Genomic DNA, 27,887 nt, shown 5'->3' on the forward strand with positions numbered 1-27,887 from the left:
TTCTCAAGTCTTAGCTTTATATATATATATGAATAATGATACAGCCACAAATTCTTGTACAAACTTATTTTGTACAAACTAACGTGGCATTAATTCATTGGTTAAATGAAATATCACTTGGCCCACATGATTTGTTTTTATTAATTTATATTTTCATTCAACCAATGAATTAATGCCACGTCAGTTTGTACAAAATAAGTTTGTACAAGAGTTTGTGGCTGTATCATTACTCATATATATATAGATGTGTAATTGAGTAAAGGGAGGAATAGCTTTCTCCTTCATTAATTTGCGGGCAGAATAGTTTCAGCTTCAAATTTTAGGCTATGATTAGTAGAATTGATTTAGATAGTTTCAATAGAATTTTGAACAATAAATTTTTGTATAAATTTATTTTGTACAAACTGATGTGATATAGTAAAATTAGTTAAATTAAATATTTATTGGCCCACATGATGTATTTTTATTATTTTATATTTTCATTCAACCAATGAATTAATGTCACGTTAATTTGTACAAGAGTTTGTGGCTGTATCACCACTCAAAAGAAAAATGAGAGAGTTAATTTGTGAATTAATGCCCCATCAATTTGTATAAGATAAGTTTGTACAATAGTTTGTGACTGTATCATCACTCAAAAGAAAAATGGAAGGGTTAATTTGTGAAAGAGACTTCACCATCAGATTAAGGAAATTAACTATAGTTAGGCATGCAGGATTAGTCAAAGGCAATTGGGTACGTGATTTTGGAAGGGATTATGATCCTCTCTTGATCTGAGCATTCTTGATCTTTTACAGATTTTGTGCCACCTGTGTTTTAGTGTTAGTGGATGATTAAAATTTAACTACTTTTTCTTTTTAATTTATTAACCATCAATCATATTAATAGAATTTTCTTAGATGAAGATCAGATTAGGAGAGGATCCTGATCCTTTTGGAAGACACATCGCCTGGCTGTCGGGGAAAGTCAAACGATTCTATAGTCGAACAATTTACTCGAGGGGTAAACATCTTTTTTAACCCCAATTAATAATAATGTTTAATTTACCTTCTAAAAATATGTAAATATTAATTTACTTATTGTCATTTAAAACATGAAAATAAGTGGGGAGCATGTAGATGTATTTATATTTTATTTTCGTAATAGTAAATAAGAATAAATTGATATTTTCAAAATCTTTAAGCATAAATTGAAAATTGTCATTTTAAGTAGGGTAAAATCTAAAGTTACCCTTATCCAAATAATTGTTTTTACCAAAATAATCTTTTGATATCATATTATTTTTGTACACACTTATTTGTACGTGACATAAATCTTCTCATTATCTAAACTTATTTGAGTTTTGAAAGATCTTTTGACACGTCGTGTGCTTTTTAATTTATATATGATCAAGATTTATTTCTTTATAATGTTTCAATATAATAATTACTAACCACATAATTTTATTTGCTCATAAAAAAAAAGAAGAAAATTCTTGTCAAGTTTGTACAAAGTATTTATAACTGTATTATTTTTTAATTCCAATATAAATAGGCCTGATTATTGTCTCGTAAACTATATACAATATTGAAAGAAAATATTACTCTTTCCTCACACATTTTCTTAAACATGGTTATGATTCTTCATATTTTGATCCAACACAAATAAATTAATATTACTTCAAAAGGAACCACAGACGACCGTTTTCGAATATTTCAAATTGGTTTCAGAATTTATAATGTCGTAGATTGTCCAGTTTTTATATCTTCGTTTATAGCATCAGAATGCTTTTCAAAAAGCAATCAATTTTTTTTTTGAAAATCTTTTACAATCTATACATATATGACAACATAGAATTTACCAAGATTTTAAAGACACGAACTTTTGTCTTGTTTAATATTGAGGGGTTGTTCTTTGAAAGTTATAGTTGCTATAGAATGAAAATTGTAATTATGAAATCAAAGTTAATAATGTATGATAAATATGATTTTAGAAAATAATTTTGATAGAAATAGTAAATATATTATATGTTTTTTTTATCATACTTGTGTGAGATAAAATTAATTTAGTTTACGAACTACATCAACAAGTGGAGCTAAATACTTTAGTGTTATAACTTAAAAGTTAGATTTTCCCAAACAATATATAAAATTTTTAACTTGTGAGGTTGCTTCTGGAGCTTGTGTCACAAATGCCTAGTCCTAAAAGTTCTAAAAGTTAATTACATATCAACTATGCACTCATATTAGTAGATATGTGGCACAAAATTTTTAAAAATTTAAGATCTTAGTACTCGAATCATCAAAGGATTCTTATTTGTTAAAAACGAAAAAAAAATCAAATGAGGCAATTTCTCGGAAGAAAATTTTGTTCAAATGTAGTGAAAGTAAATATCATCTCTATCAATGCAAAAATTTTGATTTCAGGGTTTTGACGCCCTAACTTCGCCGCCATCTTTATTTATTTAGGGTAAAAGCTTGTTTAGTCCCCATATTATGAGGTTAGTGTCCATTTAGTCCCTGTATTTTTAAAAACACCTCAAAACATCCCTGCTACTAAATATTGACACTTATGCCATTATTTTTTATTATTTTTAACTTACTTTTACAATATTACATTTTTACAATAATGTTTCTTTTTGGATATTAATAAAAAATTAAATTATCAAATTAAACTCAAAAATAAAATAAAAACAAAAAAGGTATATATTAATTTTTGTGGAAGCTCACGTATGTCTAAAAAATTAATATCGTAAAAAATTACATTATCAATTTTTTTAGAAAAATTAATATTTTAACTCAAGAGTGTGTTCCACAAAAATTAATATATATATATTTTTTATTTTATTTTTTGGTGTTAAACTGGTAATTTATTTTTTTCTTTTTAATAATTTCTAAAAAACATATTATAATAGGGTTATTTTTTTGAGTTTTAATAATGTCTAAAAAATTATTATAATAGGGCAATATTATAAAAATAAGTTAAAATGAATAAAAGATAATGACAAAAGTGTCAATATTTAATGGTAGGGATAATTTGAGATATTTTTAAAAATATAGGGACTAAACGGACACTAACTTCAAAATATAGGGACTAAACGAGCTTTTACCCATTTATTTATTCATCAATTCTTTTTCACGCCATCTTTATTTATTTATTCATCAATTCGTTTTCAATCTTTATTATTTATGTGACATTATATGCATCAGAATATTACACAACTATGACAATTGACAAGTTTCTAAATGTGACTCTATCAATCTTTTATTTTTTGGGCTGAATCCCATAATTTAATTTTGGTTGTGTACTATACATTTTTTTAATACAACTTTTTTAGTAGAACCTATCATTAATTACAAGACATGTAAAACAAAAATTGTGAGGTGCAAAAAAAATTACTCGAAAAGTATGAGACAATGAAATGTTAAGTATCGAATGGGGAAAAGGAAAAGTGAAGTTAATTGGTATAGGTGGCCGGACTTTGAAGGCTACCGTTTTCGGGGGGATCAAAACAAAATCTGCCTTCCGATACTGCTTGACAAATGCAAGAACAAGGAACTTAAACTTCATCAACTTTTGAACCATCATGTTAAATTGGAAGAGATTGGCGAGGCAATTCAGTTATTGAAGCAACCTGATTGTGTCAAGGTCCTTATTAGGATTTGAATGGTGTTACCCTTTAAAAATTGAGATCAAAATCTTGTAAGCCTCATTTGCTTTTGTTTCTTACACATACTTCTATCTTCTTGTCTCTTTCTTCTTTTGCTGTTAGCTTTTAATAATCGAATTGGAGACAATACTTACCTCATTATTATCTTTTAATAATTTTATGTCACATGCATTCCTTGTACGTATAATAACTATCATACAAGCATTCCTTGTCTATATAACAACTATCAATCACAGCTTTGTAAAAAAATTCAGTACAAAAATAAGAGTAGCGCTCTATTTGGTTTAATGAGATGAAAGAAGTATATTTATATATTTTAGCTTATATTTTATAAAATAAGTAATGGGAGTGTAGTTAGTAGTCAGGAGAGTGTATAAAAAAATTATTATTATTATTTAATTTCATTGTTAGACTTAAGCTTGCGGGTCAAGGACCCTTTCCCTTCTTCAAAATTTGATTCACATTCTTCATAAAGAAATCTCTAATCAACGAAGAATAAGATCCTTTTTATGGAATTTTATAATTGATTTACTACTTCCTTAAAAACATGGTTGGATAGCCAAAACATTAAACAAAAACATGATCAAGTAAGAGAATACTCTTTCAAAAAATTAAGAGAATCGTAGTTAATATGTCATGAATAATGATACAACCAAAAATATTTGTACAAATAATATTATAGAAGCTGATATGACATAATTGCATATTCTTATTATTTGAATGAGATATTATTTGAATGAGAAATATAGTAGGAACGTATGATTTATTTTTATGAACCGATCTTATGACAATATTAGATTTAGAATCCAAAGTTAGAAGAAGATGGATAACAAAAATATTTAAAAAGAAAAATTAAATGTAATGAAGTTTCCAATATAATTCTAAAATTGCCCACATTTATCTTTTTTTTTGCAAAGTTCACCTTATAAGGAAAAAGAAAATGAATTTAGCCTTAATCTATACAGTTGTGGCATTTTGAAGCTCATCGTCTTCTCATATTAACTTAAAAAATCCACCATATTTTTTTCCTTCATCAATATCAATTAAAATTATTTTACCTAAAAGAAAAAATCTGCTAAATCAAACAACAAAGTTTCTGGTTCTTGGAATCAAATGAAGTTTGTTGTAAACAAAACTCTGTTTACTCAAAATCTAGAATTTCTAATTTGTTCTATCTTATGCGCGTCCTATATCATTCTGCCTCTTTTTCCTCATTTTCTAGAGCTTGAGTAAGTTTACCTTTTTTAAAAAAAATTATGTGTGTGTGTTTATTGTTTAACTTAATGGCAACTTAATTCCCCTCTCCGTTTATTCATTGTATTTATTCCAATCTAAGATCTTGATTTTGTTAACGTTCGAAAAAAAAAAACTTTTAAACCATATGACTTAATAGTGTAATTGTATTATACTATTAAACCATACGGTTTAATAGCTTTTCATGACTTTAATAAGGTCTAGGATGCTGGATCAGATTAGCGCGCGCGCGTACACACACACATATATATGAGAAATGTTCCAATCAAGGATCCCTTACCATATTAAATCAAGGATAAGCTAACAAACAAAAAATAATAGACTCCATCGCAATGTATTTTGTCCTGTAGTGTATTAAAATATGTGTTTTTTGGTATTTTAGTTCATTTCTGACTTTAATATGGTAAGGAAATCCCAAATTAAAAACCCACTTTATATGCACAGAATTATAGAATTGTATCATGAAATTAAGAGGTTAATTTTGAATTTTTTTTAATGAAATTCCAGGTTGGTGGAGAGCGTCGGTTATGAAGTGGATGAATTTGAAGAACGAGATATTATGATTCCAACAGTGAAAGAATTTAAAGGAGATATTGTGATTCCAACTTACAATGGAAAATGAAAAAATTATGAAACTTGCACATCGGAAATGGTCAATTTATGCCAAAAATATCCATTCATTGCGGGTGGAGGGCCCTTCCCCTTCTTCAAAATATGATTCGTATTCTTCATAAAAAAATCTCTAATCAACGAAGAATAAGATCCTTTTTATGGAATTTTATAATTGATTTAGTAATTCTTAAAAAAATGGTTAGATAGCCAAAACATTAAATAAAAACATGATCAAGTAAGAGAATACTCTTTCAAAAAAATTAAGGGAATCATAGTTAATACGTTATGAATAATGATACAACCAAAAATATTTTTTTGTACAAACAATGTTATGGAAGTTGATATGACAAAATTGCATACTATTATTATTTGAATTCGAAATATAGTAGGACCATATGATTTATTTATATCAACCAATCTTATGACAATAGTAGATTTAGAATCCACAGTTAGAAGAAGATGGATAACAAAAAATATTTAAAAAGAAAGAGGAAATATAATAAAGTTTCCAATATAATCCTAAAATTACCCACATTTATCTTTATCCTTGTAAAATTCACCTTATAAGGAAAAAGAAAATGAATTTAAGCTTAATCTACACAGATGTGGCATTTTGAAGCTCATCGTCTTCTCATATTAACTTAAAAAATCCACCACATTTTTTTCCCTTCATCAATATCAATCAAAGTTAATTTATCTAAAAGAAAAAAATTTGTTGAATCAAACAATAAACTTAATGGGTTCTTGGAATCAAATGAAGTTTGTTATAAATAAAACTATGTTCTAAGGTTTTGTTTGAAATTGAGGTACTGAAACTTTTAAATTATAACTATTGTAAAAAAAAGTTGTAATTATGAAACAAAAGTTAATAATATATAGTAGACATAAATTTTAAATAATAATTTTGACAAAATTATTAAAGATATAATAGATTTTTCATCATATAAGTGAAAAATCAAATCAACATAACTTGAAAAATACAACAGCTAGTGTCTACCAAATATTTTAGTGTTATATCTTTTAAGTTACAGTTGCCCAACTTCAATTTCAAACGCATCTTAAGTATTAAAAATTAGTGGAAAAAAACGTTATTTTGATGGAAAAAAATTTAGAATATCTATATGATCTTTAAAGTTATAACAAATTTAAAATATTGAAACAAGCAAGACCTGTTATCTTTTTTATCAACAAACATCAAGAACTGCAATTCAACGAAACCATTTTTTTTTCATAACTTTTGATTTCCAGAAAAAAGACAAAACTTAAGTAGATACTACCAAACGATACCAACCTAATTTAATTTGGTCAATATAGTTGTCGGCCATATCAATATTGTCCGCCAATTAATCGAGGAAGACTTGTATTGGACTAGCATATCAAAAGCAAGCTACAAATTTTTAAAACTTACAAAAATTTAGTATTATGAGCACTGGTATTTAAATAAATAGTTTTGATAGAGCAAATAGAATTTATGATAAACTTATATCGCATTAAAAGAAAAGGGTAAATAATTAATTAACACTGTAACATTACATATCGTGTTCAGTTTCTTCGATACTAAATAAGAGTGGGTTCTATAATGAACCCCACTATTCTGCCTTTTAGCGAACTAATGCCTGAATTGGTCTCCCCAGGTAATGTACGAAAATTCAACTTTTGGTGCAAAAATTAGAGGTGTAAAGAAACAGGTAATGCACACCTAAAACTAGTTTTCCACAAACCCTGAATTGTTTGAGTAGCAATAATTGGAGGTGCAAAGAAACAAGTTTTTGGGTGGTTGTTTGTTACAGCTAATGTAACATAGCAATGTCTCTTTGGTTTTAATAGTAAAAAATAAACAAAACATTTAAAATGCAAAAATAAAAATAAAAAATGTGTATGAATCCTCCAGATCTAGAACCCGATTGAAAAATACAAAATTGAGGTCGACGTTAATTTTTTATGAAATGATATTCTTATTTTAATTTCTTGGGGAGAAGAAGAGCATATGCTAAAGAAAATATGGAAAAAAAGTTCAATTTAGTATGAAACTTTTTAATATTCTGGTTAAGAACGACTCATCCCTAGGCAACTTAAGTGTTTCCCTAAGGTCCCATTATTTATGTGATATGATGCACTCACAAAAACTTTTGGCTATGTTCTTAAAAATATCATTATTTCTTTTACATATTAAAAAATATATAATTTCTATGTAATAAGTGGCTTATAATTCCTGTTAAATATTATTAGGATTAATATTCTTTTGATTGACTACTGCTTTGATACATGTTATACTACTTATACATTCCTTCTAAACTTCTACAAAGGCCTCAAATGTTTTTATACACTTATAATGTTTTTGCTTTATATATATATATAATATAAGACCCTATCACGTTGTTATTTTATTTTATTTTATTTTTTGAACGGTTTTCTTCTTTGTCTAACAGTGAACAGAGAGTTATCCATGCTCAATAGCGTGAAGGTTAATAAGTCAAATAACTACAATTATATGAGAGTGTGAAAGCATGAGGACATGAGAGCTCTCTAACAGGAAGCTTAATAAGTCAAATAAATACAGCTACATGAGAGCGTGAGAGCAAGAAAGTATAAGAGCATTCAAACTCAGTAGGAAGCTTAATAAGTCAGTTACACATAACTACATGAGAGCACAAGAGTATGAGGGCATGTAAACTCAGTAGGAAGCTTGATAAATCAATTAAGCACATCTACATGAGAGCATGAAAACATGCAAGCTTAATAGTTAAGTACAGCCGCATGAGATTAATAAGTAGAACACATCTACAGGCGACCATGATAGCATGATAGCACTGCTAAGATAAGTTTAATTAAATATGCCCAGCTGGTGCATCCAACATCTAGGGTCTAGTGATTAGAAGCATTATCTACGTCCAGTAGAAGAATCTAAAAGCTCCCAAATCACAGTGAGTCTAAGAAGGAGATAAATGTCAAAGATAAACATTGACATCTGATAAAGCTCGATTTATGAATGAGATAAATATTGACATCAAATAAAATTCTAAATTAAATGATAAAGATGACTAGAATAAGGAGTTATCAAAGACTCGAGATACTTAAATTGTATTATAAATAGAGAACTCTTGATGTATAGAGGGGCACTAGCAAATAGCTATACATTGGGGAAAAAATTCATTGTAATTCTTATTCGATAGTGAAAATTTGCTCTTTCTATACCCATGGATGCAAGTTAAGTGCTGAACCACGTATTTTTTTGGACTTTTCTCTTTAGTATTATTAGTGTTTCTTTCACAAAATATTAATATTTTGGTAGTGTCGTCAGGGTGCACTAAATTTAAAACTTTACTACTAGTATAAATAATTAGTACAAAGCGAGTAAGGATCGATCCCACAGAGACTATGCTAGCTGTATTTATTATCAACTCTAAAACATGGCTTAAAATAAAATAATAATAGAAATAATTAATATAAATTAGTCTAACTAAAGAAAATGTCAATTATAAATAAAAGGGGGGGGGTTTGAATTTTTCACTAGATTGCAAGAAATAAAGAAATTAAACTATGAATTTTTTTTAATAAAAACTCTAATTAAAGGAGAAAGAAATAACAATAAAAAAAATTTGCTTAAAGGATCATTTGCCACCACCAAACATGCACATAATATATCAATTTTTATCATCAATTTATATTGAAACTATCAACCGTAGACAACAACAAGCTCTATTAGTTTCAATATTTCATTAGTGTGTCGTTAGGCAAAACAAGATCTTCACCTAATCTCTAACCATTAAATAATTTAAAACAAGCTCTTTAAATTTAAGATAATGGAAGCATTAAACATAGAAAGAAATTATGTTGATCTAGGCAATAAACACACAAGCTCGGATTACTTAACCTAGGTTATGTTCTCCAATCGAAATCACTGATTCCAACCTGCTACTAATGATTAATATCAAGACAATTACGGATCAAGAATTTTAATCTAGCAATACAATTTATTCAAGTTCTATCTAATTGGTCACTCAAACAAGACGAGAATAAAATCATAAACATTAATTATATAAGAACATAAACAATATCAATTAAATAAATTAAATGATAGAAATTAAAAATTAATCATATGACATGTTTGGGGTTTTGAATTCACCTTCAACCAAATAGAAAATCTAGCATAACATAATTAAATTGGGAATAAGAGAATTGATAAAACCAATCATGGAGATTAATTCAAACGGTTGCCTTTTTCTTCAATTCCCTTAGGCTGCTGATTTTTTTTCTTCTCCTTTGCAGATGCAAATTGTTTTGTATGTGTGGCTGCCGGATATCCCTTTTGTGTTGCTTCTGCTTGATCCTTTTATAATGCTTCGATTGCGGCTTTTAAATCCTTGCATGGAAAGAATTAAATCCAAAGCCAAAACCGCCCATGCCATAACGTGCTTGCCATTTAAAGCCATGCAAAATATTTGCTTTCTTTAATTTTCCATGCACATGCCATTTCAATGATTTATTTCCAATGCTTTGTCTACCAATTGCTTAGGCAATTCACGTGCATGAAATATGACCATTTCCTTTTTTGTTCAATTTGCTTCCCATATTAACCATTGAGCAAGCCAACGCCACTTTAATGCTTGCACATGTAATTACCCTTTAAGATTCTTAATTCCAATTAATGAAGCCACCAAATTGAATTAAATTCAATTCCCTCTTTAATCTCCACGTGATGGTCATACTCTTCTGAATATGCATGAATTAATTTTGTTGGCTTCGGTTTTCTTGGTTTCCAAAAATCTCTAATTATTTTCTCTTTCTAATTCTTTCAAGCAGATTTCTTCTTAAATGTTCCGATTTAATTTCTTTTTAATCTCAGAATGCACCTAAAATAATAAAATAAAATAAAAATTAAGATAAAAATTAACACAATAAAAATATAATTTACTAAATTAAAAATTAACTAAAATAACTAGAATATTTAAGATCAAAACAAGAAAAAGATGGAGAAATTAATAGCAAAATATATGAAAAATATGCACTTATCATATTTTCATTGGCATAGCAATACAGAATTAACATCTTCACTTTGCTTCAAATCTAAGAGACTAACCAATATATTTTCACGCAAGGCCGCGATTATATAATTGAGCCGCCTTTAATTGTGATGCTTAGTTATTGGATCAAAAATAATATGTAATTAATCTTCATTGCACATTATTCTAAAACCTTAAGTTTTGTAACATGCGGACTTGCATTGGTAGATGTTGGATCATGATATATAATTTGACAAATGAATAATTGGCCATTGCTTATTAATCTCACTGTTATGGAGCATTAATATTTAATGCTCCTTAATAAGCTTTGACATGAAAAGTCAAAAGTACATTGATCCAATGAATTTAGAGTTCGATGGGATCTAGTTTCAATATTCACTTTTACTATATCTTCTTCTGTTGTTTTATGCATAAGTTGTTCAAATAAGTGATCTATTTATCAGTACTTATCTTTCATTACACTTTGTAATATATGCAGGGAAGGAAGTCAGAGGGGAGGCGGTGATTTCATTGCCGGTTTTCTTGTAAGCGGTGATTTAATCCTTAGTTATTGGATAAAAAATAATATGTAATTAATCTTCATTGCACATTATTCGAAAATACAAGTATGGCAAAACGTTCGAAAATATCAGCACAATTCAATATTTTAGGAGTGGGAGAAATTTTAGAATATATTAGAGACACCGTGTCAGCCATACAAGTAAATGATATTATGAGATGTGTGCATTTATTTTAGAATACATAAGAGAAATTCTAGAATTTCGCTAGGAGTGGATCCAAATTGAAGAAAACAATTCAAAGTACACCATGGTATACTAAAAACTTTAACTTACAAGATGAGTTCGTAACACTATATAAAGGCCTGATTCAAAGCTTAACTCTATCGATTAGTTTGAACTTTGAAGCTGTAAAATCAACGAGTCTCCAGCAATAAAGATGAGCATATCGCCAGCCATGACATGCAAAGGTATGTAAAAGGTTTTAATATAATTAATTCACAGATTGTTATGAACTGTTATTTTCATATAAGTTTTTTGAAAATTTATTATGCTGCAGCTGTTGTATGCTGGGGTGAAGGAGAACCATGGAAAGTAGAAGAGATACAGGTGGAGCCTCCAAAAGCAACAGAAGTTAGATTTAAAATGCTTTATGCTAGCATTTGTCACACTGATGTCTTATCCTCCAAAGGGTTCCCATTGGTTAGTATCACGTCACTTGCATAACTAATGAAGACTAATACATAACTTTTTCAATACTTTATTTTCTTATAAATTACTTGATTTTACAGTCAATGAATATTTCTGATTTGGTTATTTTTATTTTCAGCCCCTTTTCCCTCGTGTTCTTGGTCATGAAGGTGTCGGGTAAGTACATTCGTTGTTTATTATGTTTGTATATATTTTTGAATTGTTTAATTTGACGGCAACCCAATTCTTTTCTCCGTTTCTTCATAATTGCACAAACTTATCATAAAATTAAGGGATTAATTTTTTTTTTTTAATGAAACTGGAGGATGGTGGAGAGTATCGGTGATGAAGTGAAAGAATTAAAGGAAGGAGATATTGTGATTCCAACATTTATTGGAGAATGTAGAGAATGTGAAAATTGCACATCAGAGATGGCCAATCTATGCCTAAAATATCCATTCACCTTCCATGGGTTAATGCCGGATGGCAGTTCAAGAATGTCCATAAGAGGCCAGAAATTGTATCACATATTTACATGCTCCACAATGACCGAATATATGGTGGTTGATGCCAATTATGTTGTGAAAGTTGATCCAAGTATAGATCTTTCACTTGCTGGCTTCCTTTCATGTGGATACTCATCAGGATTTGGTGCAGCTTGGAAGGAATTCAAAGTTGAAAAAGGATCAAGTGTTGCTGTTTTTGGCCTTGGTGCTGTTGGATTAGGGGTGTGTAACTACATGTACAAAATGAGAAACACCTATCTCTAGTTTCCTGACTATAATTTTAACAAATATTGTAATTTCTAATTGCAGGTTATGGATAGAGCCAGAATCCAAGGGGCAGCTAAAATAATTGGGATAGACAAGAATCCATGCAGAAAAGACAAGGGAGAAGCTTTTGGAATGACAGATTTTATAAATCCTGATGACGAACCAAATAAATCAATTTCAGAATTGGTTAAGGAAATGACTCATGGAACGGGTGTGGATTATGGCTTTGAGTGCACTGGGGTTGCATCTTTAATTTCGGAATCCCTTGAAGCCACCAAGTTGGTATGTTTCTTTACTAAAACCGGAGGAATTAGCATTTCCAGCAGGCTTAAAATCTATTATTAATAATTTTTCAGACAAGCTATCAAACACATTCTTACTAGTTTCATTTCAAATACTATTTTTTTAAAACAAATTACCAAATTGGCTTTTATGTATCCTGTTCAGGATGACGAATGATGTTAGGAGTGTTGTTATATTTGAAATGGTGAACAGGGCAAAGGAAAAGTGATGGCAATTGGAGCAGCAAATGAAGCCAAAGTGCCACTGAACTTTCCGGCGATTGCCTTAGGAAGGAACTTGAAGGGCACCATCTTTGGAGGGATCAAAACAAAATCAGAGTTACCCATTATCCTTGACAAATGCAAAAATAAGCAACTTCAAGTTGACCAACTTTTGACTCATCAGGTTATGTTGGAAGATTTGGACAAAGCAATTAAGCTGTTGAAGCAACCTGATTGTGTCAAGGTCCTAATCAAGATTTAAGCTTTTTGTATTTTATTCAATAAATATGGCTATAACTCATTTTCTTTTGTTTCTTACATATTTCAGCCTTCTTTTCTCTTTCTTCTTTGGTTAAAAGTTTTTAATAATGAATTCATATGTCTATTTGTATATGTAATATGTCGCACATATTTTTATTACAGTTTCACACATATGTCACACATATTTCCAGTTAAAATTTACTATTTGTATATTCTTATATGATAACTGTCAATCATAGCTTCATATAAGAATATATACAAAAATAAGGAAGACACTTATTTACTATTTCTTTTTTTTTATGAAATAAATTTAGGGCATTCCTTTACGTGTAATCTTGGAGGTCTCTGATGAATAATTTATAGTAGTTTCAATTTAAAAAGAAACCAAAGTTGGTTGGTGTGAGTGGTTCGGCACTCTCACTCCTTAAGAGAGGTCAGGGGTTCAAACCCCGCTCTCGTATGGAGTCACCGCTTTGGCAGCACTTTACCCCTTATAGGCCGACCCGGTGCGAGCGGGGATTAATTTAGGTTGTGGCATGAGATTAAAGGTGTCTCCCACAGTTGGGGCCCACTCAGGACCACCTCGTGGTTCAGACAAAAAAAAAAAAAACATAATGCTTAAGACATGCAAGTCGAATGTTGTTTTTGGAGAGCTAGGCAGAAGGACAAGAGGTTCCTAGCTAAAGGTAGCTAAAGTGGCGAACAGGTGCGTAATGCGTGGGAATCTGCCGAACAGTTTAGCATATCGGTCACAACCATCAAAGATGCGAAGCAACCTTGAGCTGCAGTAGAAGGAGCTTACTTTTTACTTATTGATGGCAAAAGAATCAGAACAACTCAAAGTTACCATGATAAATCTGAAAAAAAATAATAATAATGGACAATGTGAAATGGTATTTGTTGATGCCGAAATTCGGATGAGTTGGTTAAATCTCAGATCCCTGCATCATCATTAAATTCGTTTGGTGGAAAGCCGCTGATTAGTTAGCACCATGAACAGATTTTCTATGAGCAGACAACCCACGAGCAGATAATCCATGAGCAGACGATCCATGAGCAGACGATCCATGAGCAGACAATCCATGAGCAGACAACCCATGAGCAGACAATCCATGAGCAGATGCCATGAGCAGAGAACCCATGAGCAGACGATCCATGAGCAGAGAACTCATGAGCAGACAATCCATGAGTAGACGATCCATGAGCAAACAATCCATGAGCAGATAACCTGTAAGCATGTGAACACAACCAACAGTCAGGAGGTGCCGGAAGTTTTTCCGGGGAGAACCCTCCGACGCTCAAGTCAGCGATTTGGGTCTTACTTGGAAAAACCCATACGACAATTCATGTGGCTTAATTATGAGTGCTTTAAACAAAAAAAACTTTAAAGTAAATTTAAAGGAAAATAATTGAGAATAATTAATCTTAAAGAAATCATAAGCGAAAGAGAAATTTTCCAGTGGTAGAGATAAAAAGGTCCAATGGGTTCAGTTACCTAGAGAGGGAAAGAGAGAAATGAGCCTCTTATTTCCTTCCCCTTTCTAGGGTTTTTATAGGAAATTATAGCGGTTTTTATCCTCTCCTCTAGAATTCTCAAGAAAACTACTAATTTTCAGCCCACTAAGAATATGGTCCCTAATATTTCGGAGAAAATGTTTTGACAGAATCGTGCTTCCTGGTAACTTCCTAGTCGAGGTGACCAATAACATCCTGGTCGAGGTAATGTGCTCGAGGTCACCACATATTATTCTGGTCGAGGTGATCAATAACATCATGGTCGAGGTGATGTGCTCAAGGTCACCATATATTATTCTGGTCGAGGTGACCAATAATATCCTGGTCGAGGTGATATGCTCGAGGTCACCACATATTATTCTGGTCGAGGTGACCAACAACATCTTGGTCGATGTGATGTGCTCGAGTTCACCACATATTATTCTGGTCGAGATGATCTGCTCAACTATTTGCTCACTTTTACTTTGAGGAGAGCACGATAATGTATGAGCAAACACCTTTATCTTGGTCACCCTATTTCATTCCCTAAACACCAGTCCCCTAGTTTCTAGTGTTGAAAGTGAAACGAATCAAGACTGGAAACTTTGGTGGTCTGCTCGCCTTCGCTTGGTCGAGCAGATCCTGGCATGCTTGGCTTCTTGTCTCGACATAAAACAGGCTTTGAGACTTTGGAGCCTTTGCACGCCTTAGAAAATTTTTGAAACTTTGGTGGTCTGCTCGCCTTCGCTTGGTCGAGCAGATCCTGGCATGCTTGGCTTCCTGTCTCACTATAAAACAAGCTTTGAGACTTTGGAGCCTTTGCACGCCTTAGAAACTTTTTAGAACTTTGGTGGTCTGCTCACCCTCGCTTGATCGAATAGATTCTGGCATGCTTGGCTTCTTGTCTCACCATAAAACATACTTTGAGACTTTGGAGCCTTTGCATGCCTTAGTAGTAAACTTTGATTGGCCTCTCAACACTAGCCTAGCTCTCCCTTCTTAAATCATTCTCATATTGAGTAACTTTCAAGAAATCAAGTTAACTAAGTTACACCATCAGCCCTAATATGAGCACAATCAATTTAATGAATATAAGGTATCCTCATCTCACATAGCAGGATTTAGAGAAATAATTAAATGTTCATGAAACATTTGCTTGTAAATAAAAATTTAACTTCTGACCTATTCTGATTTTTACAAACATGTGCCTTCAATGTACTCTCATTTAAGGTTTTTGCTTCCTTGTTTAAGCAAGCTCATTCATTTATGCACTGTAACATTCTGATTTGCTTCGACTAGATGAAAATTGATAGAGACAAAAAATTGACTTCTCGTACTGATTCCCACAGACGGCGCCAAATGTTGATGCCGAAATCTGGATGAGTTGGTTAAATCTTAGATCCCTACATCATCATTAAATTTTTTTGGTGGAAAGCCACTAATTAGTTAGCACCATGACCAGATTTTCTGTGAGCAGACAACCCATGGGCAGATAATCCATGAGCAGATAATCCATGAGCAGAAAATCCATGAGCAAACAACCCATGAGCAGACAATCCATGAGCAAACAATCCATGAGTAGATGATCCATGAGCAGATGCCATGAGCAGACAACCCATGAGCAGACAACCCATAAGCAGATAATCCATGAGTAGAGAACTCATGAGCAGACAATCTATGAGCAGACAATCCATAAGCAGAGAACTCATGAGCAGACAATCAATGAGCAGACAATCCATGAGTAGATAACCTGTGAGCCTGTGAGCACAACCAACAGTCAGAAAGTGCCGAAAGTTTTTCTGGCAAGAACCCTCCGATGCTCAAGTCAGCGATTTGGGTCTTACTTGGAAAAATCCATACCACAATTCATGTGGCTTAATTATGAGTGCTTTAAACAAAAAAGCTTTTAAGTAATTTTAAAGGAAAATAATTGAGAATAATTAATCTTAAAGAAATCATAAGCGAAAGAGAAATTTCCCAGTGGTAGAGAGAAAAAGGTCCAATGGATTCAGTTGCCTAGAGAGGGACAGAGAGAAATGAGCATCATATTTCCTTCCTCTTCCTAGGGTTTTTATAGGAAACTATAACGGTTTTTATCCTCTCCCTTAGAATTCTCAAGAAAACTACTAATTTTCAACCCACTAAGAATATGATCCCTAATATTTTAGAGAAAATGTTTTGACTGAATCATGCTTCCTGGTAACTTCTTGGTCGAGGTGACCAATAACATCCTGGTCGAGGTGATGTGCTCAAGGTCACCATATATTATTTTGGGCGAGGTGACCAATAATATCCTGATCGAGGTGATGTGCTCGAGGTCACCACATATTATTCTGGTCGAGGTGACCAATAACATTCTGGTCGAGGTGATGTGCTCGAGGTCACCACATATTATTCTGGTCGAGATGATCTGCTCAACCATTTGCTCACTTTTACTTTGAGGAGAGCACGATAATGTATGAGCAAATACCTTTATCTTGGTCACCCTATTTCATTCCCTAAACAGTATTAATAGAACATTAGGTTGTAATATTAACTATAATTATGGCAATATGCAAAACTGTAAATAAAATCTTGACAGCGACACCTTCATTCTATTTTTCGTTTAATCGTAAGTAGAGGTAGTGTTGATAGAATATAACTAATATATGAAAGAATAAGTTCACAGGCGAAAAAAATTAAGTTTCAATTTGACTTTTGATTAGAATTAAAGTAAGAAAAATTAATAATAATAATAATAAACACTGAATGCGTTAACTCAAAGATTATGGAAAGTTAACTGAATAAGGAAATATTGATAAATAATAATAATAATAATAATAAAACATTGAATGCATCCTTTGCACGTAGCCCAAATGATACCCCCTTATCCATGCAAGGTATGCACATTTACTCTAAATCTGCAACTCCCACGCACGTCCCCATAACTTTAAACCCTAGTCACCACAGTGTTGTCTCTTTCCCTAAGCTTCCTAAACCTCCCAATTTAACGTCCGATCCTTTCTCATCTCGGTAAAACCCTAGTTCTTCTCTTGCGAAGAGGAATAATAATTATCTGGTGGGGACCCTCCTGATAATGGTGTGAATGAGAGGGTAGATCATGTAATGAATGTGAAAGTCTCCAATAATTGTCATATTGTAGACAGAACCGAGGATTCTTTGTCTGATGAAGATGTGTCAGTTGTGGTTGACTCTGCTATGGAGTTTGATTCAGAGTCTTTGGAGCGCTCTCAGTAAAGATCTGATGTCCTCTTTTATCTATTTTATGTGTATACAAACCATGTAATGGAATACTCAGGGTGCTGCGTCCCCCTCCTTTTGTAGCACTTTTGCTACTTTGGTTAAGAATTACAAGCCTGCTATGGCTATCCTGATGGAACCGCGTATCAGCGGTCCTAAAGCAGATGTTTTTATCATAAATAGTGGCTTTGATAAGTCTCATAGAGTGGAGGCTGAAGGGTTTTCAGGAGGAATTTGGGTCTTGTTGAAAGATATTTTTGAGGTGGAGATCATCTGGAATCATTCTCAATTCATTCATCTTAGGGTCTTGAGGAATAATAATCTGATTTCTTGGATAACTGCCATCTATGCGAGCCATAATCCAAGTATCCATAAGTATATGTGGAGTGAGCTGGATTTCTTGGTCTCTTCGGTGCATGGTCCTTGACTGTTGGGTGGCGATTTCAATATTATTTTGTATGATTCAGAGAAAAAAATGGGGTCTCCAAATGGATTGGGTGCCTGCAAGTAGTTTCAGGCCTGGTTCCATACCCATTACATGCATGACCTTTACTTCCATGGGCCTCGCTTTACGTGGTCAAGGGACAACCTTCTTAAAAGACTGGATAAAGTTATTTGTAATGATGATTGGGTTCAGAGATTTGCAGACTATAATGTCCTCCATCTTTTTAAATTCTCCTCTGATCATAGGCCTATCATGGTGAATTGCAATAATCCGGCTCTAGGGAATGTGGGTAACCGTCCGTTTCGATTTCAAGCGGTTTGGCTTACGAATAATAGTTTCAAGTAGTTTGTTAATGAAGCTTGGAATCAAGAAGTCAATTATATGGAGGCTGTCAATGCTTTCACGACTAAAGTCTCAGCGTGGAATAAAGACGTGTTTGGTAATATATTTTGGAAGAAAAGGCGTCTTTTAGCTAGGCTGGGTGGTATTCAGAAGGCGTTAAAATATTATTCTTCGCATGGGCTTCTTGATCTTGAAAAGCAACTTATAGTAGAACTAGAAGAGGTTTTGAGTCAGGAAGAAATTTTATGGCTTTAGAAGTCTCGTCATGATTGGTTGCTTATCAGGGATAGAAATACCTATTATTTCCACCAGAAAACCCTCTCCCGAATGAGACGTAATAATATTGCTGCAATCCAAGACAGTTCAGAGATTTGGATTTATGAGAATGATAAGATTAAAGACCATACTATACAATTTTTTTTCTATTCTTTATTCTTGTGAGCATCGGGAGTTTAGGCCTTATCACCATTCGAATTGTTTCCCTTTAGTTGATAATGTTCTGCTTGCTATGCTTAAGGATACAGTGGACGATGCTAAAATTAAAAGAATTGTCTTTGATATGCATCCCCTAAAGGCCCTTGTCCCGATGGCTTCCATGCAATTTTCTATCAAACCCAATGGGACACAGTGGGCCTTTCTTTCTATAAGCTAGTTAAGGATGTCTTCAAGAACAGAAATATCTCTGGTGATTTAAACTTCACGCTTTTAGTTCTTATTCCTAAACTTGAGAACCCCACGTTATTAAGAACGTATCGGCCTATTTCATTATGTAATGTTACTTATAAGACAATCACAAAAATCATTGCAAACAGAATCCAAACCATTCTTCCTCAGTTGGTCGGGCCTCATCAAACAAACTTCGTCCCTGGAAGACACATTACAGAGAATATTGTGGTTGCTCAAGAGATTGTCCATTCAATGTATAAAAAGACTAGTCCTAGGGGTTTTCTGGCCATCAAAGTCGATCTTGAGAAAGCGTATGATCGCCTTAGTTGGGAGTTTATCAATGAGACTCTGTGTGAAGCTCGCACTCCGCCGGATTTAATTCAAGTCATTATGGATTGCATCATGTCAGCTTCCATGCGAGTTCTCTGGAATGGGGAAACCACTGATGCTTTTACTCCTTTAAAAGGGATCCGTCAGAGTGATCCTTTGTCACCTTACCTCTTTATGCTTTGCATTGAGCGTCTAAGCCATGGTATCCTCAATGCGGTTGACGTTGGGAAGTGGTGGCCTATTACCCTTGCCCGTAATGGTATTCCTTTATCCCATCTTTTTTTCACTGACGATCTTCTTTACTTACTGAAGCTTTTGTTGAGCAGGCTCAAGTTATCTCTTCCGTTTTGGACTCATTTTGCTATAGCTCTTATTTGAAGTTCAATAAGAATAAAACCTTTCTTTATTTCTCCAAGAATGTGGATGCTAGTAAGGTTGTTGTTATCTCGAGTTTGCTAGGATTTTCGGTCACTGAGGATCTTGGTAAATATCTCGGCATTCCTTTACAACATTTCAGGGTGTCTAATAGCAGGTATAATGAGCTTGTTGATAAGGTTGAGAAAAGGCTTCCGGGTTGGACAGCTTCGCATCTATCTCGGGCTGGTCATATTACTTTAGCTCAATCTGTCCTGCAGGCCATTCCTATCTATGTTATGTAAACAGTGATGCTTCCGGGTGGAGTACGAGATAAAATTGATAGAGCTTGTAGGCGTTTTATTTGAAGTGGAGCTTCCTCACAATATAAAATTAGTATGATCAGTTGGAACACCATTTGCAAACTTAAAGAAAATAACAGTCTTGGCTTTAAATCTCTCTCTATGATAAACAAAGCTTTGCATATGAAGCTTGCATGGGGGCTAATTTCCTTGCTTGACAGGCTATAGGTTAAAGTTCTGAGAACTAAGTATGGTGTTGCTGCTGATACCTTTCCCCAAACCTTGCCAACTTGTTATGGTTCCCGTCTATGGAAATCTATTGGCGTGGTTTGGAGTGATGTTCTTGCTTACCGGCGATGGTGCTTGTGTAATGGGGAATCTGTTCGATTTTGGTGGGATCTCTGGGTTACTAAAGATTTACCGCTTCTTACTTATGCCATTGGAAATGTCCCTGCTCATATTCTTGACTGCAAAGTGGCTGATTTTCGCAAGGCTGATGGTTCTTGGTGGTGGGATCAATTTGAGCAATTCCTCCCAAATCTTATCATTCTTTAGATTGTGGCCTTACACCCTCCATCTCTTTCTTGTGGTTTGGATACTAGTTTTTGGGCCCATTCAAAAACAAGGGAGTTGACTACAAAGTCAGCTTATTTATCTATTACTGGTTCTCTCTCGGCTACTGAAGACCATCGCTGGAAGTCCGTTTGGAGGTGGAAAGGGCCCCATAGTGTTAAAAAATTTTTGTGGCAAGTTCTGCATTATTGCTTGAAGACCAAGTCTAAATTAGCTCGGCGTCACCTTCTCATTCCGATGAATTGTGATCGTTGTGGTGCTTTTAAGGAGGATGCTTTACATGTTCCTCGTGACTGTGTCGATACAAAGGTTTTTTGGCTAAACGTTCTCTCGGCTGTCAAGAGGCAAGCGTTCTTTTCTTCTAATCTCACTAACTGGCTTTGCATGAATATTGAAGACAAAAGTGAGGTTAATAACATATCCAACTGGTCCATGTTCTTTGGTATTGGACTCTGGAGGATTTGGTATTGGAGAAACTAATTTTTCTTTAATCAAATCTCTACGGGCTCTGGAGCTTTGATGGCGGATATCTCCTTGTGCGCAACTGAGATATGTAAGATTCATAACCATACTCTAGTCACGAGGAAGACTAGGGCAGCTCAGTGGATTATATGGATCCCTTCTGCATGGCCTTTATGTACTTTGAATACAGGCAGGGCTCTTAAGGCTAATGAAGTCTCGACAGCGGGTGGGGTGATTCGTGATTTCTCTGGTCGTTGGCTCTCAGGCTTTGGAATGATGATTGGCTCTTGTTCTGTTATGTTGGCTGAGCTGTGGGGCTTATATCAGGGCATCCTCCTTGCTTGGAACCTTGGCATCAGATGGCTCAAGATTGAAACGGATAGTTTGTGTGCCACTCAAATGTTTGCCAAACAGTTAGTGCTCACCAATGAGTTTTCCTTTCTTATTTCTGCTATTAAGGAGTATCTCAATAAGGATTGCCAGGTTTCTATCTCCCACGTATACAGAGTGGCGAACTCTGTATCGAATTATATGGCGAACCTTATTTTTTCTTTGCCTATTGGCCTTACTTTGTACCCTAGTCCTCCGATTGGGGCTAGTTCCCTTCTTCTGTATGACGCTTACAGGGTTTCCACCCCCCGGTCTGTTGTTCTCTAGCTCTTAATTGAGCCCAGTTTATAAAAAAAAAAGATTAAGTAAAGTTGGGAACGTGAATGATTAACATATAAGTTTAACCCCTAATTACAAAATATAAAAATTTAATTATTAAAAAAAGACATATTACATTTAATTATGCTGATATATTGGAACCTTAATTTTCTAGGGGACATCATCAAGTTGCCTAAGCTGCTAAAATTTTGAGCCACCTCGTTTCTACTTAATTAGATCAGTATAGTTGTTGGGCAACCAATTGAAAAAGACTTACTTAAGACCCATCTATCAATAGCCAACCACTATTATTAAAAGGAGTATTGTACCTGCACGAGGATGCATTGGTAATTAGTGCCGACGTGGCAGGGAAAAGGTTTGACATGATATTAGTAGATACTAGAAGTTCGGTAGATGTCTTATTCAAGTCAACCTTGGATTAAATAGGGATTACGGGCTTGAGATTGTAGAACACAAGCACATCTCTGAAGGGATTTGGTTGGGGAAGATTAACTCCATTTGGTGTGGTCGAGTTGCCCGTTACAATAGGCACTAGCTCATTTCAGCAAACCATGATGTTAGATTTTGTGGTGGTTGATGAGGTTAGCCCATATTAGATAATTCTGGGAAGACCCTTTTTGAGGATTAGCAAGGCGGTGGTATCCAACTATTACTTGGCTTTGAAGTACCGGATGAATGGCGTCGTGGGAGTTGTAGAAGAAGACCAATGAATTATACTTTAGCATCTATAAAACTTTAATATTAAAAAATTATGAGTCCTGCAATGGGATCCACACCTCTACCATCTGGTGATACTATATTAGTGGCTTCCTGTAAGTCAATCCTACATAAGTTTTTTTTTTCTCCCTCCAACTAACCCTCCCTAGGTAATGTATGAAAATTCTAACTTACACTAAATATAGTTGTTTCACAATAAAACGTTTAAAATGCCACATTATGAATTAATCCTCTAGATCTAGATCCCCTTATTAGAAAGTATAAGATTAGGGTTGACCTTAATTTTTAATAGCTTCTCAATCCCACAAATTAGGCTTATTTATTTATTTATTTTATTGTTATTATTATAATAATAATAATAATTATTATTATTATTATAGAGGAATCTCATTACTCATAATTGTGCTTTACTAAATTTATCTTTTAACAAGACTTCTAAACTTTGTCATTTTCACCTCAATTTTTTGAGGTTCCATTTTGTAGACTTCTCTCTATAGTTGTTACGGGGTGTCAAAAAAGGCCGCTCGGACCGAACCCGGGCAATCCGGTCCGGACAAAACCCGAACCGCATACACAAAAAAACTGGACCATTTCAAACCCGGACATTTCCGGGTTCGGGCTCAACACTAAAAATCCGGAACCCGGACCCGGTTTCTTAATAAATTAAAAATATATATAATTATAAATTTATGATATGTTGGATGTTATTTAGATTTATTGAGTGATTATTGAGTTGTTGAATTTAAATTTTTTTTATATATAGATTGAATGAGTTTAGATTAGAAAATAGATGAATTTAGGTATTAGAAAGTAGATTGAAACAATTTTTATTTATTATTTTGTGTAAAATTTGCATTGTTAGTATGTTATATATTTGTATTTGACTATAGTTTTCATATTAGTTCTAACGGTTATTTTTTTAATCATGTATTTTAGGAGGAACTCGAGAATCCGGGAACCCACAAGAGCCCCAATGAACCCCGAAGTGAAATATGATCTGTGGTGGAAATTATTATTACTATTATGTATTCCGTGAAGCATTTATGTTTGATAATATGATTTAAGATCATGTTATGATTACATGTACTCATATTATGTGTTTGATTGAGTCATGAGATGTGATTGCAAGTCACCTTATATGTACCCTTCCTCATAAACTCTGCGCATGAGCATTGACAGTTAGGTTACTCTACATGTGCGACGTAGCTAAATTCCGTCGGCTATTGAGAGGTTTTTCATCCCTAGGCAACTTAAGTGCTTCCATAAGGTCCCGTTATATCTATCATCTGATGGACTCACAAAAACTTTTGTGTATGTTCTTAAGCGTATTAAAGATATCGTTATTTTTTTTACATTTTTAAATATAGATCATTTCTATGTAATAAAAGGCTTAATTGCCGTTAAATATTATTAGGATTAATATTCTTTTGATTTACTACTATTTTAGTAAACGTTATACTACTTATAATTCGTTATACTATTTTTTTTATATACCTATAAATGTTTTTGCTTTATATAAAAAAAAAATCCTATCCACGTTGTTATTTTTTTATTTTTTGAATGGTTTTTTTCTTTAATACTGAACGAAGAACCATCTGCGGTCAATGCCCACTGCTTATGAAAATATATTTGACTTTTAACAAAGACTTGCCACCTCAATTTTTCAAGGTTCCATTTTTTAGACTTCCCTTCTTAGTGTTATTAGTATTTCCATTGGCATAGAAATAGAGAATTGACATCCTTGTTTGGCTTCAAATGTAAGAGACTAACAGAAATATTTTCGCATAAGGCCCCAATTATATAATTCAGCCGCTCTTGATTGTGATGCTTAGCTATTAGATAAAAAATAATATGTAATTAATATTAATTGTACATTATTCCAAAATAAATGACACGACCCGCCCCGACTTACATGTCTAATTTGAGGCGAATCGTGCGGACTAATAACTAAAACTTGTGGCACAGATTTAATTCATGATAATATGGCCTTTCCTATAAACACATAACAACCTCTGTGCTTTTTTTGAAGCCATATATGAATTCAAACTTGCATAACTTATGTCTCATTGTACATACTGACATTACATGAATGTTTACATATAAAACATAAGCAACATAAACGTGCTCAAAATGCACGACATGCAGCAATGCGTCTCGTGACCCAATCTCAATTAACTAGAATTGATCTGCATGAAATCCTGGGAGGAAAGAGGTAAATAGGAAAATAGTGAACTTGCAGCTCAGTGAGTGGATGTAATTATATATATTAAAATAATAATAATAATATAGTGTACTAGTGCTTATGCATAATTATGTGACATAACTCCACATTGAATATCATACATCAGCAAACATGGAATTCATACATACATACATCACAAACTACACCAAATAGTACCCAGGGGAAATAACTCTCAATACTCGTCGGGATCATCATCGCACGAGTAGAGCGGGGGAAAAACCTCTCAATACCCGGCGGAATTTAGCTACATCGCTCGGATAGAGTAACCTAACTCTCAATACACATGCGCAGAGTCTACGAGGACGGGTACATATATAGTGACTAGCAATCACGTCTCATGACTCAATCAAACATATAATATGCGTACATATAATCATAACATGATATTAAATCATAATATCAAACATAAATGCTTCATAGAATACATAATAGTAATAATAGTATCCACTCACAGATCCAGTTTCACTCTGGGGTTCGTTGGGGCTCTTGTAGGTTCCTGGATTCTCAAGTTTCTCCTAAAATACAGTGTTCAAAAACTAACTGTTAGAACTAATATAATAACTTATATGTATCATGCAAACTGTAACATAATTGCTCAAATTTCATAAATCTATTACCCACTGGTTCACTGGATTTAATCTAACTTTCTAGTTCTAATTTCCGTATTATTTTCTCTTAATTCCACTTTATTTCTCACACTGAGTTTCTTTCTGTTGAAAAGTCAAAGAATGGCTTGCAAATTTCAAAAGACAAAGTTGGTGGGCTTGCCAATTTTAAAAGGCAAGGTTGGTGGCACGATTTTGTTGAAGTTGCATGGAGAAAAAATGTGATGGTTTTCTAGAAGCCAATTGATTTTTTCAAAATTATTGATTTTTTTGCCCACCAAATTGATTTTCCATTCTAAATTCAATTTGTCAATTTGGCAAGTTGTAGCCAAATTGAAAGTGGTAGGTGAGCTACGATTCCTATAAATAGAAAGGTCATTATTCATTTGTAATCATCCCAATTTGAGAGAAGTAGAGAGCAATTGCAAGTGAGTTCTTTGAGAGAATTTGAAAGAGCTTCCACTTGAGTGTTCTAGTGAGGTTCCATTTGGGTGTATTGGGGTTGTGGGTTTTGTGAGTTTTTTCCACTTTTGTAAATTTCCATTGTTAGTAAAATTATCTTTCAGTCTTTGCCTGTGGACGTAGGCATTACGCCGAACCATGTAAATCATTGTGTTCTATTTTCTTTGCATTTGTTTATCACTACGTTTATATTTCTCCAGAAGTCGCAGTATTAATAATTGCTCAACCCGCGTTTCCGTAACAAGTGGTATCAGAGCCGACGGTTCGTACTTAGGGGAATACGGTATTCTTCACGTATACGATACTATTCACATATACGGTACTGTTCACAAATACGGTGGAGACGGCCATTTATACTTGGAGACAGTCTATTGTAAGTAGTGTGTATTTTTGCATGTCTAGGAAAGTTCTGTCAACAAGGCGATAAGAGTCTAAGGATTCTGGTTTTTAATTAGGACCGAGTTCCCGTCCAGTCTCCTGGAAACTTTTCTGATACATTTATTCACGCGAAATAAACATCATAGAGGCTGTTTTGTTTTCTTAAGTGTAAATAGTTGTTGAAGAAACTGATCATTTGAGATAAAAAGGATGGCAGAGGCATCGTCATCGTCTTCATCAGCGAGGACTACTGTGACTAATGCAATGTTTGAAGTGGAGAAATTCGATGGTACCAATAATTTGGTATGTGGCAATGTGAGGTGTTGGATGTCTTATGTTAGCAAGAGTTGGACGTTGCTCTTGAAGAAAAGCCTGATATGATGGATGACAATGAGTGGATAAAGATCAACAGACAAGCATGTGGTACTATTCACCTTTGTTTGGCTAAAGATCAGAAATACTCTGTCATGAGGGAGACATCGGCAAAGAAATTGTAGAAGACACTAGAAGAAAAGTATATGAAGAAAAGCCTTGAAAATAGGCTTTATATGAAAAAGAAACTCTATCGTTTCACATATACACCTGGCATGTCAATGAATGACTATGTGAACTCATTCAACAAAATATTAGCAGATTTGCTAAATTTAGATGAGCAATTTGAAGATGAAGATAAGGCACTATTGTTGTTGAATTCATTTCCTGATGAATATGATCATCTAACCACTATTTTGCTTCATGGGAGGGACAGTGTCACATTCGATGTTGTATGTAGTTCATTGTACAACTCTGAGACCAGAAAGAAAGACAGAAAGGATCACAGAGATACAGTAGCAGAAGCATTGACAGCAAGAGGTCGTTCGCAAAGCCGCAAATCTGGAAAAAGGAGCAAGTCTAAAGGGAGACCTGCCAAAGATGAATGTGCTTTTTGTCGCGAGAAAGGGTATTGGAAAAAGAATTATCCTAAGTTACAAAAGGGCAAAGCTACTTCTGATGCATGTGTAGCAGAACATAATAAGGAGTCAGACTTTAGTCTAGTTGGCATGACATTGATATGTCACTCAGATGAGTGGATTTTAGATTCGGGTTGTACTTATCATATGTGTCCTAACAAGGGCTGGTTTTCTAACTTCAAGGAGCTAGACGGTGGAGTTGTTTTTATGGGCAATGGTAATGCTTGTAAAATCATGGGAATAAGTACAATCCAATTAAAGAATCATGATGACTCAATCCAAGTTTTGACAGATGTTCGCTATGTACCAAGCTTGAAGAAAAATCTCATCTCATTAGGAGTCCTAGAATCTAAAGGGCTCACAATTACTTTAAGAGATGGATTGTTGAAGGTA

General features: G+C 33.6%; 2 protein-coding genes across 5 annotated transcripts in view; both read left to right on the plus strand.

The window, feature by feature from the left end:
- The window catches only part of LOC102628651 (uncharacterized), a 69,838-nt gene that overhangs the window by 25,454 nt on the left and 16,497 nt on the right, over window positions 1-27,887 (plus strand). The window lies entirely within an intron of this gene.
- Window positions 11,293-27,887, plus strand: part of LOC112498952 (alcohol dehydrogenase 1-like) — a 29,417-nt gene continuing 12,822 nt past the window's right edge. Inside the window, exons 1-6 of one of the 2 annotated variants that reach the window (XM_025094274.2) lie at window positions 11,293-11,506; window positions 11,596-11,738; window positions 11,866-11,903; window positions 12,052-12,454; window positions 12,542-12,781; window positions 12,947-13,056. In XM_025094274.2, the coding sequence (XP_024950042.2) occupies window positions 11,476-11,506; window positions 11,596-11,738; window positions 11,866-11,903; window positions 12,052-12,454; window positions 12,542-12,781; window positions 12,947-12,958 (867 nt within the window). In that variant the 5' untranslated portion in view covers window positions 11,293-11,475 and the 3' untranslated portion in view covers window positions 12,959-13,056. Of the gene's footprint in view, window positions 11,507-11,595; window positions 11,739-11,865; window positions 11,904-12,051; window positions 12,455-12,541; window positions 12,782-12,946; window positions 13,187-27,887 lie in introns of those variants that run through there. The other variant, XM_006494869.3, reaches the window with a different exon arrangement.

This window comes from Citrus sinensis, chromosome 4, assembly GCF_022201045.2.
Source record: "Citrus sinensis cultivar Valencia sweet orange chromosome 4, DVS_A1.0, whole genome shotgun sequence".
In the NCBI taxonomy this organism is placed as follows: domain Eukaryota; kingdom Viridiplantae; phylum Streptophyta; class Magnoliopsida; order Sapindales; family Rutaceae; genus Citrus; species Citrus sinensis.